Source organism: Corvus cornix, chromosome 8 (assembly GCF_000738735.6).
Source record: "Corvus cornix cornix isolate S_Up_H32 chromosome 8, ASM73873v5, whole genome shotgun sequence".
Taxonomy (NCBI): domain Eukaryota; kingdom Metazoa; phylum Chordata; class Aves; order Passeriformes; family Corvidae; genus Corvus; species Corvus cornix.
The window spans coordinates 11,213,975-11,226,666 of NC_046338.1; the positions used below are offsets into that span (position 1 = coordinate 11,213,975).

At 50.7% G+C, this 12,692-nt stretch overlaps 1 protein-coding gene across 2 annotated transcripts; it reads right to left on the minus strand.

Moving 5' to 3' along the window:
- Nucleotides 1-1,474: 1,474 nt before the first annotated feature.
- TMEM125 (transmembrane protein 125) lies at nucleotides 1,475-10,765 on the minus strand. Of its 2 annotated transcripts, XM_039556050.1 has the most exons (3): nucleotides 10,444-10,765; nucleotides 8,856-8,998; nucleotides 1,475-5,019 (listed from the first exon to the last, which is right to left on the minus strand). In XM_039556050.1, the coding sequence occupies exon 3, from the start codon at nucleotides 4,711-4,713 to the stop codon at nucleotides 4,051-4,053; it is 663 nt and encodes a 220-aa protein (XP_039411984.1). In that variant the 5' UTR covers nucleotides 4,714-5,019; nucleotides 8,856-8,998; nucleotides 10,444-10,765; the 3' UTR covers nucleotides 1,475-4,050. The 2 variants fall into 2 exon arrangements, with proteins under 2 accessions (XP_039411984.1, XP_039411985.1); XM_039556051.1 differs by lacking the exons at nucleotides 8,856-8,998; nucleotides 10,444-10,765 and adding an exon at nucleotides 5,130-5,534.
- Nucleotides 10,766-12,692: the final 1,927 nt, after the last annotated feature.

Sequence of the window (12,692 nt, forward strand, 5' to 3'; positions counted from 1 at the left end):
TGCTGCAGGTAAAAAACATGGCACAGCAATACACAGAGAACCTCCTTTATTTTCTGATCCTGCTGCTGCTAGGAAGGGTTTCATGATGCAGTTTCTTAAGCGGGGACTTAGTAGGTAAACTCTCCATAGCAGGTTCTACCTTTCCTGCCCTGGAGGAGGTGAGATTAGAGATCTTGGTTGTATGTGCAGAGTCTTTTCCATTTTGCTCCAAATCCAGGTATCACCAAGACAGAAAAATTCCAGCTTCTCTTTTTAAGGATGAACAGAGGTAGCAGCTTATTTTCTTGGAGGGGAGACATTTAGGAGAAAAAGGATCTGTAAGAGGTAATTTGAATTTCTGGAATGTTACCATTCTTTTGAGAACTAGAGCTATGGCAAAATTCAGCTTCTTCAAGGCGCTGCTAATGCTGACCTTCCCTGACCCCGCTACTGGAGCACTGGGGGGCTCCTGCTTGTGTGGGGTGGTCACTTGAGGTCAGGGCCTGTCTGTAAGGCCTGTGGGGACATCCTGCTGGTGGCCATAGGGACAGGAGCACCAGGGGCAGCTGGTGTGGCTCAGGCTGGAGCAAAGGAGGCTCCAGGGGGACCTTGTGGCTCTGCACAACTCCCTGACAGGAGGGGGCAGCCGGGGGGGTCGGGCTCTGCTCGCAGGGAACAGGGACAGGAGGAGAGCCCAGGCTTATTCGTCCAGGATGTTACCAGTCCCTCAGCACTCTGGCTGGATGGCTTGTCTACTTTGACCCTGCTGATAGGCCCACCCATATATTTTTTAACCAAGCAGACATGGCAGGTTTTCCTGTGTGTGTGTGTGTGTGTGTGTGTCTGTGTGTATTTTTCTGCTCCCTCTCTCAGGCAGCTGCAGTGTAAGTGGGGTGAAACCTGGCAACTCATGTTTGGGGGGAAATACATCTGGCAGGCAGAGCTGGGAATACAAGGGGTCAGAGCAGAAAAGGAGGATCCTTCTCCAGGTGTCCACCCAGGAAGCTGCCGTGCTGTCAGGTTTTTGCAGGCGGGGCTGAGGCTGGCCGGGACCAGGAGCAGGCATGCAGGCAGACTGGTTCCAGGCTCGTGTCAGGCAGCAGCTGCTGCCACGAGGCTCAGCCCTGCCACAGGGTGAAACAGCTTCTCTGTAAACAAACCAGCCAGCACTGACATATTCAGAAGGCTTTGTGTGCTCCATGTGAACATATTTCAGGGGCACGGCCAGGTCTCAGGTTCACAGAGCAGTGGTAAGGGGATCTGGATATGTCAGGGTTCTTAAGCAGAGGGAGATTAACATGCAGCTGGCAGTGGGAGTTGTGTATCAGGAAAGAAGTACATGCATTTTTGGGGCTGTGGTGGCATTGTCACACTAATTGGTGATCTGAAACCACAGCCATACAAGGGACCCTGGGCTGTTGGGATTACTCTGCAAAGCCCTGACACCTCCCGCTCTGCAGAGAGGCCTGCGCTCAAGTATCAGCCTTCAACACAATCAGCTTCTCTAACACTTTATTATGTGTTCCCACACACAACACAGGAACCAAGAAACAAACCAGCACCTGTGCTGCAGAGGTGAGTCAGTGATTGGGCAGCACAGGCTGTCCCTCTGGGCAGCTGGACACCCAGCCACCATCTTCAGGCACAGCCTGTTCTCAGCCATTATCTCCTTGGGTTGCTGTTGTGGCCCACAGTCAGTCACCCTTTTCTGGCACAATTCACAGGCACTTGGGGCACATTTTGAAGGGGCTATGGGGGGGACAGGATTCACATTGACATGCAGGCAGCACAGAGCTGCAAGCTGGGCACAGTCAGGCCTCTTCACAGAAATGCCCAGATGTGCAAAACAGCTGGTGTGCAGGCAGCTGTGGCCCGTCAGCACGTGCGGGCTGGGGGAGCTGGCAGTCACTGCTGGAGCACTGGTGCTGGCAGAGGGGGTGCAGCCTGGCATAAGTGCACATGCACTGACACAGACGTGCAGAGCAGCAGCAATGGTGATGGTGCAAAACCATTCAGCTCTAGCCTGTCCCCTCCTGTGTAGGCACAGGGGTCCCTGGTGGACCTGGGGCCAAACAGCCCAGAGGGGAAGAACAGCTCAGCTTTGAAGAGATTTAGTACAGGAGGATCTCAGCTCACCACCACTGTCTGAGCTCTTGGGCAGATTAAGGGAGGAGATGCAGAGAGAAGAGGAAACAGCAGTTTAATAAAATCTACAGATGATGTGAAAGTGGCAGAGGAAAATGTAGAAATAAGAGATACAGAGAGAAAAGCCCAAATGATTTACCTGTACATTGGGGGAAACAATCCAAGGTTTCAGGCAAAGGAAAGTTGGCAGGAGCAGGGCAAGAGCAGGTGAATATAGGTGTGGTCTCATGAGATCCCACTGCATTGAGGATGGTTGGTGTGGAGCTGTGAAGGGATGAAGCCCTCACTGTCCAGCATGTACCTGGGGGGACTCACTGATGGTGAACTCTGCCTCCAGGTGTAACACAGAAAGTGATTTGTGCTGTTAGTAAGGGAATCAGCTACCATCCTCTTCCAAAAGAATTTCATACTAGGCTCCAAAAAATAATAGCTCAGTCTTGTTCCGTTGCAGAGGAAACTTGGCAAATAATGAGCAAAACCAACATCTGGGGCAGAGCAGCTCAGGTGAGGGAGAAATGGGAGCAGACAGGAAGGTGAAGAATCACAGAATCACAGAATAGTCTGAGCTGGAAGGTGCCCAGAAGGAACATAGAGTCCAACTCTTAAGGGAATGGCCCACATGGGGTTCAAACCCATGACCATGGTGGTAGCACCTTGCTCTGACCAACTGGGCTAAGAGGAAGAGAAGGTCATGCCATGAGCATCTTCAGCAGGAGGTTGGGATCTATGTCTATGGAAAGGACAGTGAAAGGGTTAATGGGTCTAGGAAGCAAATGAGAATTTTGACAGGTAAATTAGCCTTAAGTCACGGGAAAAGTTCCTGGGGTTAATTGTTAGTCTGCCTCTGGGAGAGACACCTTGGTGATAAAAACAAGACACCTCGTAGAGATAAAACACAAAAAAAGCTCCAGGTAAGGTCCAGGTGACAGTAGAAGAACTTTTCTGCCCTGCAGCAGCTGCAGCGCTTGGGAGACAGAAACAGCATGGGAACAAGCAGGGACTGGGATGAGCTGCAGGGCTCCTGGCAGCAGAGGTGCCTCTGCTTGGGACACTCCTGTGGGAGGGCATGGCGCTCCCCGGTTGCAGAGAGCAGCCCCAGCCCCAACATTTGGGCATCCCATCACCATCCCCCTGCACTTTGCTGTTTGTGGCTCATGTAGCTGGAGCACTCTGGCATGATAACAGAGCCCCAACACTCAGTCCAGCACAGATAACCCATCAGGGCCTTGACGCCAGCACCCCTTGATCACCCCTTTGATAAACCACAGGTAGCGATGGGCTGCAGAAATGTAACACTGGAACAGATCCTGGCATTGCAAACACAAACAACATTTCATGTGAGGTCCAGCCATGCTGCAGCTCTGCCATACGCAATCCCATGCAAATCCCACACTCAATCCCACAGACACACAGGTGATTTCTTGGGAGCAGCTCCTGCAGCCATACCTCCCACCAGGTTCCCTTATGCCTGCTGACACACAGAATATTTCCTGCCATTCACAAGCTGCTAGAGGCTCTACTTCACTCAGGAGCTGGAAGCTCTGCACAGAGCACAGGTTGGTTTTATACCACCCACAATCACAGCCTCTCCTGCCAGGAGAATGTGTGACACAGTTCCAGGAACTGCAGGAACCAAGCAAGTACTGGGGTCCCCAGGGGTACAGGACAGGCTCACCTTCGCTCTGTAACATGGGTCACGGCTGGGCAGGCAGCAGCTGCCACAGAAGGCTTTGTGAAGATAAAATGCCAGCCAGGTCAGAGCCCGTCCAAGCACCCCGAGTCTCTGCTGTGCCACCAGCCTGGGGTAAAGCAAATGCCAGTCATCTCCAACAGGAACACGGGGCACACTGCAGCTCTCGCCCTTCCTTGGGAAAGGCCATCACTGACAGGTTGTATCCGCTAAGGCTCATGCAGAGGTGTCCTGGGTCAGATCAGGTTGGCCATGCTGGAAGTGGGAGGAAGCCGCCTGTTCCCAGCGAGGCGGCCGGAGATGGTGAAGATGCGGATCTCTCCGGTCTCCAGGCTCCGAGGGGCAGCCCGGCGGCAGGAGGTGCACAGCAGGTATAGCAGCAGGCAGAGGAGGATGGCACTGCCAGCAGTCAGGAGGATAACCCCGCTGGTGAACATGCTGGCCAGCGGCCGTGCGGGGCTGAGCTGCATGGTGGTGGTGGAGAGGATGGTGAGCACCACCCCGCAGACCAGCAGCACCAGGGCGCTCAGCAGCAGCACCAGGCAGTCCGAGAAGCCCCCACTCTTCAGGAGCTCGATCTGATCCCGGCTGCGGATGCAGTTCATGTCCTGGATTGCAGAGCTCAGCAGCTGCTTCAGCAGCACGAGCAGGGCCAGGAGGCAGAGTGTGGTGCCCACGGCGAGCCGCCACTCTCCAGACCGGCTGCTAGTGCTGTACAGCAGGATGATGCCCCCAATCCCGCAGGCCAGGATCAGCACCACGGCCATGCCATAGCACAGGATGGACTTTTTGGGATCCTGGAACCACCAGAGCTCCACATGCTCTTCCAAGATATTCCTCTGGATATGGTCCACATCTGCAGGGGTGCGGGGGCTGCTCAGCTCTGCCAGCTCTGGCATGATGGACAGCTGGGTGAGGAGGGCACAGTGGTGGTACAGATGAATTTACACCCTTACAGCAAATGGAGGGTCAAGGCAGCAGCGATGGTGAAGGCAGCTGCATTTCTCCAGCAGTGATGTCTCTGTCTCATTGTTTGGATCCTGATGGAGTTTCCTTCTGCAGTGGTGCCACCTGGAGAGCTATGGTCTATGTGCTGGGGTTGAGCCCACCACCCAGGCTGGGCTGTGAAGCATGATGGAGCATTCCCAGAGCAGCACCATAGGGGAACAACCAGGGCTGTGTCCTTCCTTTCCTGTGTCTTTCATCTGAAATAGTCAAGAAGAGAAGATATCATTAAACAGAGACCCTGCTCCCCTGTACCAAATAATGCCCTGCCAAACCCTGGGCCGTGGTTGCTCCAGGCTGGCCTGCAGACCTTACTGCACTTTCCTCACAAAAGCCGCGTGTGCTGGAGAACAAATCAGCCACTCGTCTTCCCGGGAGACCTCCACGCGCTGTGGGGAACCCCAGCCTGCCCCAAGGGTGAGTCTCCTTTCTCCCCAAAGCCGTGTGCCCCGCTCAGAGGCTGCTGGCACATTGCTGCCCGCAGGACTCTGCCTGCAGCTGGTGCTGGCAGCAGGGCAGGGACGAAGCAGAGGCAGGTCCCTCCTGGGATAAAGCCCCATTCACAGCTCTAGCTTCACATGCTCCCTCATCAGCATCAGCCTCTTGTCACCAACTGGCTCTGCTGCCCTGAACGGGAGGTGGGGGTCAGGACCAGGGTTTAACCCTTCCACTCCAGAGGCTGAGAAGAGTGAGAGCTGCCATAATTGCATGTTCTCAGCCCTGTCCCTATCCCTGCCCTGCCAGTGGTTTCCCCACACAAGTCCCCTACAGAAATATGGTAGCTACATCTCCAGTGGTCTCAGCACTTCCCTGGAAAGAGCCTTCAGACAGCTGTCACTCTGAGATTTTGCTCTCCTCACTGCTGGTCTGTGAAGCACTTTGCCACTGGAGGGGAGCATGGGAAGGGCAGTGGTGGCTCCGAGGTGTTGTGCCTAGCTGGGCTCCCTTGGGCACAGCACCTTGTATGAGCTCACAGCCTGTGGTTCCCAGGCTTGTGTCCCCACTATCCTGGCCCCCCTCAATGCTTCTTTGGGTACAAACCACTTGCATTTCTCTCATATAATGTTCCTCCCTGGCATGTGAGTGCTCCAGCCACTCCCACAGCACCACAGAGACCTTCCAGAACAGCTAGTACCCAAACCAAGGAGAGGTGTTGGGGAGGACAGCATGGGAACGCGTCAGGTATGGCTGAGCCCGGGAGACATGGGGCAGACCCTGGAGACCCAAGAGCAGCCTCTCTGGTCACCTCCTACTCATGGATAATGCACCCTTGACCACCACAGGCACACACATGAACTGCTCTGAGTCCTGCAGGAGCCCATGTCAGGGACAGGAACTGACGCAGGTCCCTTGTGTCAGAGCTGTGTCACTTCTCCTGGGTGGGGGGACGGCCACCCTGCCTGCTAGAAATGGCTCTCAGGAGCCCATCAGCCCATGTCAAACACACTCTGTTTGTACCCTGCTCTGCTCGGCGCTGGGACTCGGGGCTCATTACACACAGGCAGGGACAATTTATGACCTCCACACATGGCAGGTCTGCACACACCAGGGATCTTTCCTCCCATCGCTCTCCCTGTCTCTGCTCTCCACAGACTGCATCCCCTTATGGCAATGCCTTTGTTGCCAGCAAACACCTCATAACCCCCTCCATCAGGGCCCAGCCAGCATGGGGCGGGGGGAGAGGGAGGACAATTGTGTGGGGAGTGCCCGAACCAGACACCGCCTGACAGTGTCAGGCCAAGCTCCTCCTGAGTCACTCCCCGGCTGTGATGGAGCATGAGGTCACTTTGGACGTGGCTCGGGGCCTGCTGCCAGCGGCAGCACGTGTCCAGGAAGTCTGTGACCACGGCGGGTTTGCAGGCCCGGGAGCCACCCGCCCTGGGAGCCGCACAGGGCTATTCCTGCCCGGCTGCTGCTGCTGCTGCTTGGAGTGCCCGGGCAGCGATGGGCTGCGGCACAGAAACCCGGGCTCCAGAGGGGGGACCCTTGCTGGGAGGCCCGTGGGAGACCTACAGCTCCTGGCTAGAGCCAGAACAATCAGAAAGCATAAATTAGAGAGAGAAAAGAGCTGTGGTTGAGCATGTTGGTTTGTGCCTGCTGGGACACACTTTGATTTTGCATTGGACAGCAGATACCTTGTGCTGTCCGCGTGTGCCCAGGACACGAGTCCCCAGGAAGGCGAGGATGTCACGGAGCACTATTAAAGTAGAGAGGGGTGATGAGACATTGAGTCTGGAGTTGTTTCCTCAGCCCATGCAAATCAGCTTGGTGCTAAACACTGCTCCCTCCTGCCTTTCCTTCTCCAAGCACAGAGGGGCCTTATCTCCTCCTTACCGGGTGAGTCTAGTAGATAGCAGGCTTGTAGATTAGATTGAGATTTTGGACTAAGGGAACATAAAGCTTGGAGAAGTGCAAAGTCTGTGTCCTTCTGCTGCTTGACCCAAATTATGCACACAAGTTGCGAGTCAAACAGTAAACGAAAAGATCTCAACGGCATAAACCACAAGGAGGGAAAATGTGATCAAAAACCAAGCCACAGCACTGCATTCTCATGTTATTTTTTAAAATTTAACCATTTTAGTTTTTTATTTACTCAGAAGAAGGTCAGGGAGCAAAAGAAAACCTTAGGAGCATCTGGCCAAGGAACAAAATTAGGTATCACCTCTACAAGTATGTATTTCCCAGCGTTACATTAACTTCTATTAAACAAATTATTTGGAGAGTTTCCCAGAGTTACATTAACCTCTATTAAACAAATTATTTGCAGAGGCAAAGGTTTCCACTGAAGTGTGCTTTCATGTTTCCTTGTGTCTGTTTGAAAATGTTCTGGGAATATAACCTTTGCTCTAAAACCATCCACACTTGCTTCTCTAGACCATGAGGGTTTGTGCTGCTAATAACAGTATTTTTACTCCTAGAATCACAGAATAATTAAGGTGGGATGGGACCTTGTGAAGTTACCTGCTTAAAGCAGAGTTCACCTAAAAGTCAGACTGAGCAGGTCAGGGCCCCATTCATTTAGGTGCCGATGGCAGATCCACAGCCCCTCAGGGATCATTCCAGAGTTAAATCACCCTCACCATGAAAACATTCCTCCTTAAATCTAGTTACAGTTTCTCATTCTTCTGAAGAAGGTGGTTGCCTTCCACCGTCTTCAGAAAACTCTGTCTTTATATGTTAAACCAAAGCAGACCTACCCTGAGCTGTCACCCACCACTCCTTGGAGAAGGGATGAACCTAGATCTCACAGCACCTTTGCTGATCTGCTTTCTTGGCATCATGCAGCACATCGGTTTGCACAGATCAGACTGAGAGAAAGGAAGAATACAGATGCCTGCTCTGCCATGAGGGAGGACATCCATCCAAAGCTGTTGTCCCTTCCATTGGTGTTCTTTGGGCTACCTGGTCTCCCTGGTCTGGTACAGACCATAACAAGCCAGTTGGCCCATCAGATTTGTGTATTTGATAGTGTGGATCACAGGTCATTAATCTCTACATTTACTCACTACTGAAGCCAGCACCTTCTGTGCTGCCATGTCTGTACGCAAGAGAAAAAGGAGGCGAGGACTGGCCCAGCCACACAGTGCTTTAAGTCCAAAGGGCACATTTCAGGAAAAAATAACATGCTGTCCTTCCCCACTGCTGGCTGGCAGCTGTGGAGGAAGAACAGGAAAGCACTGGGAATGCAGGAAAACAAAAATATTCATGTTTTTCCTTTTTCATTGTGGGGTTTTTTTTTCCCTACTCTGGCAATTTTTAACTGGAAATTGAGGGTCATCATCAATGTGCTTCTGGCCACTCTTGGCTGCAGGTGTGGAATACCTGTGGAATACTGGCTGATCGCCTCAGAATGACACATGCATATATTTATTTACCTATGAACTTTTAGTGCCTGACTGTGTGATATCTGACAGACAGACCATGGACTGTATGTGAATTAAGACTTATTTCAGAGCCACATACAATTCAGCTCTCGAAATATTCCTCACTTCCCTCCTCTCCTCAAACCCAGGGTACCCCTTGAAACAGTGCTTACCCACAGAGTTCAGGAGGGGAAGTCTGGGGATGAGGCAGGCTCCTGCAGTACTTCCTTGTATTTCCAGCCTTGGAAGGGTTTTATGCAGCTTTTATGTGGACTTCGTGAGCATCACGGAGACTGAAAGAGTCCAACAAGATTTGCTGTAAAATAACAATACATAAAATGATTTACAGGAGCAACATGGATGAGAGCCAACAGAGCTTCACAATCTCAAACAAATCCAAGCCATCTCAGCCCCCTGCTTTCCCAGTCTATCACAGCTTATTTGCTTCTTGGCCTTGTCTGGCCATAGACTGTTTGGACTTGCCACCACTCTGTGCCTCACAAAAATCTTTAGTCCAGAATAGGCATAAACATTTTCCCATAAATTCATGTAATTTTTTCAACTTCCAATGCTTTAGGAAGCATTTCTTTACCAAGAGAGTCAGCCCTGAACTGTTACGTCCCTTCCAACTGAACCAGTACATTCTATTCTGTCTATTGTATTCTAGTCTATTGTATTCTGTCTATTCGATTGTATTTCAATAGAAAAGGACCTAAAGAGATCATCTAGTCCAACTGCCTGAACAATTCAGGGCTGAACAAGTTCAAGAATGTTTTTTAGGGCATTGCCCAGAAGCCTCTTCAATACTGACCAGCTTGGGGTATCAACCAATTCTCTAGGAAGTGTGTTGCAGTGTTTGACCACCTTCTCAGTGAAGAAATGCTTCCTAAGCATATTTGATTCTAACTCCCTATAGGCTCAAAGAGAATGAAGCTCATGTATCTTGTTTTATGCCTGAATCACTGCCAATGTACAAACCAGAAGCTCTGAATGTCATGGTGTTCAAGGCCTGTCTGTGCCCCTGGGAGCATGTGGGAAGGTTTCTTCTCCGAGAACTCAGGACTGGGGATAGATGAACCTGCAATGGGAGTAATGGGGCTTTTATGTGGCATCTATCTGTCTCACCCAAAATCCTAGCAGGAGATCCACACTCCTTTGCCTGCCACGCCAACCACCGATTCCCAATGCTCCTTTCCTGGGCTGCTCAAAATCCATGCAAACCTGTGCAGTTTAATCTGCACCTCTGGGGAGAGCCCACCCTCTCTCCCCAGACAGATGGATAATGCTTTCCCAGAAGTGAGCATCTGTCCCACCAGTGCTCCTGCCATGAGACACCATTTGGGAAACCCCAGGGAAGCCCTGGATGATGGTGGACTGTCCTTTCTTTTCCCCAAGCCCAGGGGCTCTGGGGTTAAGGATGGTGGAGGGCTTGTTGTAGCAGGGTCAGTGTGCAGCTGCCTTTCACACAGATCTAGACAGTTTTGGCACGCTCCCTTTCCTCTCTGTATGCACAACAGGTATCCATTATCCTGACCCCGCAGAGCCTGTCCTGATGCACCTCTGCCAAGGGTGGCCTGGGAATTCCAAGGGAACAAAAAACTCCCAAGCCTTACGTGCTGAGAGGAAACAGCGGTGCAAGGAATGAATTGGAGTCAAGAAGCAGGGTCTCTTAAGAAATAAGTCAGAAGCAGCCTCAAACCTGTCAGCAGCTGCTGCTGAAGCTCCTTCCCGCACAGCTCCCAGGGAGGAGGGATCACTCACCTGAGGAAGACACTGCCCGTATGCGACAACCCAGCGCACTTCCCTGCTCCTGGCTGGCAGCAATTGTTTTTCCTGGTTTTCCTTCCACTGGATCCAGCTAACGAGGGAGCCCACGGGGAAAATCTCTTCCCTTCCTCCTGCAAGTGCCTGCCAAGACCCAGGTGAGGCTCCCCTTCCTGGTGCCGCGGCAGCACCGAGGTCCGGCTGCAGCCGTCACCTCCTGCCCGGGCAGGTGCATTCCCCAGCTGGGTGGCGTCTCAGCAAACCTGCTGCTGCTCTTGGAGACGCTCCAGAGCCGCGCCGGTGTGCAGGTGCTACCCCTCCCTCCCTCCTCGGGCAGGATCTGGCCTCTGGCCACACACCGATCCTGGAAGGTGGCTCATTTCCTCCCAGCTGGAGGTGAAGGGGTGCCAGAGCCAGGGAGCAGCTCCCAGGCAGCAGGGTGAGAAGAAGCCTGCAGCCAGGCTGGCAGTGCTAGGAGACATTTGATACATTCAGCAAATATTTAGTATTAAATAAAGTAGCTCCTGCCCTACTGTATAGGTTAGGGCCATCCAGTCATATTGGGGCTTGATCTTTCTACGGCAGTAGTTCAGGCAGGCACTCAGGTCAGGGAAGATGTCATTGTGATGCTATCTTCCCATCAAAAGAGAGCTACAGAAGCCCCCTCGCTGGGAGACAGCAGCACCAGCAGAGTTTACCATGCTGCAGAAGAGCATATTTCCTGGTAGTCCATTGGAGAAAAAAAAAAAGAGTAATTTTGAGAGGAATTAGGGAAACAGAAAAGGATTCATTCGAGAGTTGAAGAATTAAAAAAGGGAGTAGCAGGAATGTTGAAGTTCATAGGGGAATGTCCCCTCCTTTCTGGCTGGGTTTCATGATAGCAGAAGGGATCATTACCGTTAGTCTGAGCAGCTGGAAAATCTCCAGGGAAATGCAGGAAGAAGAGAATGGGACTGAACAACAGCTCTTGCCTGGCTAATGGAAAGGGAGGCTCAGTTTTTAAGTCACGTGCTTGCTTTTTATCAGGCTGTGAGAAGGGAAGCTTAGGATATGCTAATCAAATAGAAACCAAATAGTGTGACAGCTTCAGGAATTTGTCTGAGAAAAATGTGATAGATCTTTTGAGACTTGTAAAATATCATCAGTCCAAAGGTTGTTGTCCCAAACATAAAAAAACCAAATGGAATGTGATGGGTTTTACTATACAAACACCTTTGAACAATGAGCTTGACCCTATACAGAAATACCTGGTCTTTTAGTTGGCCTAGTTAGCAAAGAAATCATCTAAGGGGAAACCTTATTCAGATAGCCATGCACTCATTTTAAATAGTGGGCTGTAGATTTATAAGAGCATGAGATGCTTACCAGCTCCTTTAGGGAGGTACCAAAAGGAGAAACATAACAATGCAAATCAAGAGAGAATGAAAGGGGAAAATGTTTTTGCACCCTGAGAGAATTTAGAAGACCATTAGCACACAAACCATAATCCAGTTACAACTTAACTATAAAACATTTATAGAGTATATGCATGGAAGTTTGACCTTGGTCTGATTTTCTCAGTATAGGAGCGGCTTGTACATCTATTTTGCTTCGAGCAGGTCTGATGAACTTTAGTTGTAACACTCTGCTGTGCCTGATGTTTAATGCTCCCCTGTACGAGCACTGTTTTAGCTGCCCATTAGCCACTAAGATCAAGTTCAAAATCCTCTTCAGCCTAGTCTGGCAGCTGAAGCTATCTGGGCTTCATCTGACAGGCTTTGTATTGCCTTTAAAATTTTTCTAACAAGAGTGACATAGGGGCATATTTTTAAGCTTACCAGTCACCATTTAGAAATAATTTTCTACCTGTATATGCATATTAGGAAAAGATTCTTCTTTTTCAGAGAGGTTGATTGCAGTTCTCTAAACCACAACTATTAAAGCAGTGTGTTGTATGATTCTAGCACTCAATTTGTCCTGACAGAGAGAGGGGAAAATTATACCACACCAGAGCCTAGCAAATTAAAATGGGTGTGTCCTGAAAATTTTAGAGGGAACTAGTTTCTAAAATATTTACTAATTACATTAATTACATCCTCTTTCTGTACAGGAAGTATCAAGATGATTATATGGGGAGGGGAGGAGGAAGAAAGGGTGTTAAGCTAGCCCATTAACAAACTATTAACTTCTTCCTTTTGCTCCTGTGAAACCTATGCTCCATACAGTTTAAAGATGCAAAATGGAAAAAAAAAAAATAGACTAAAGAA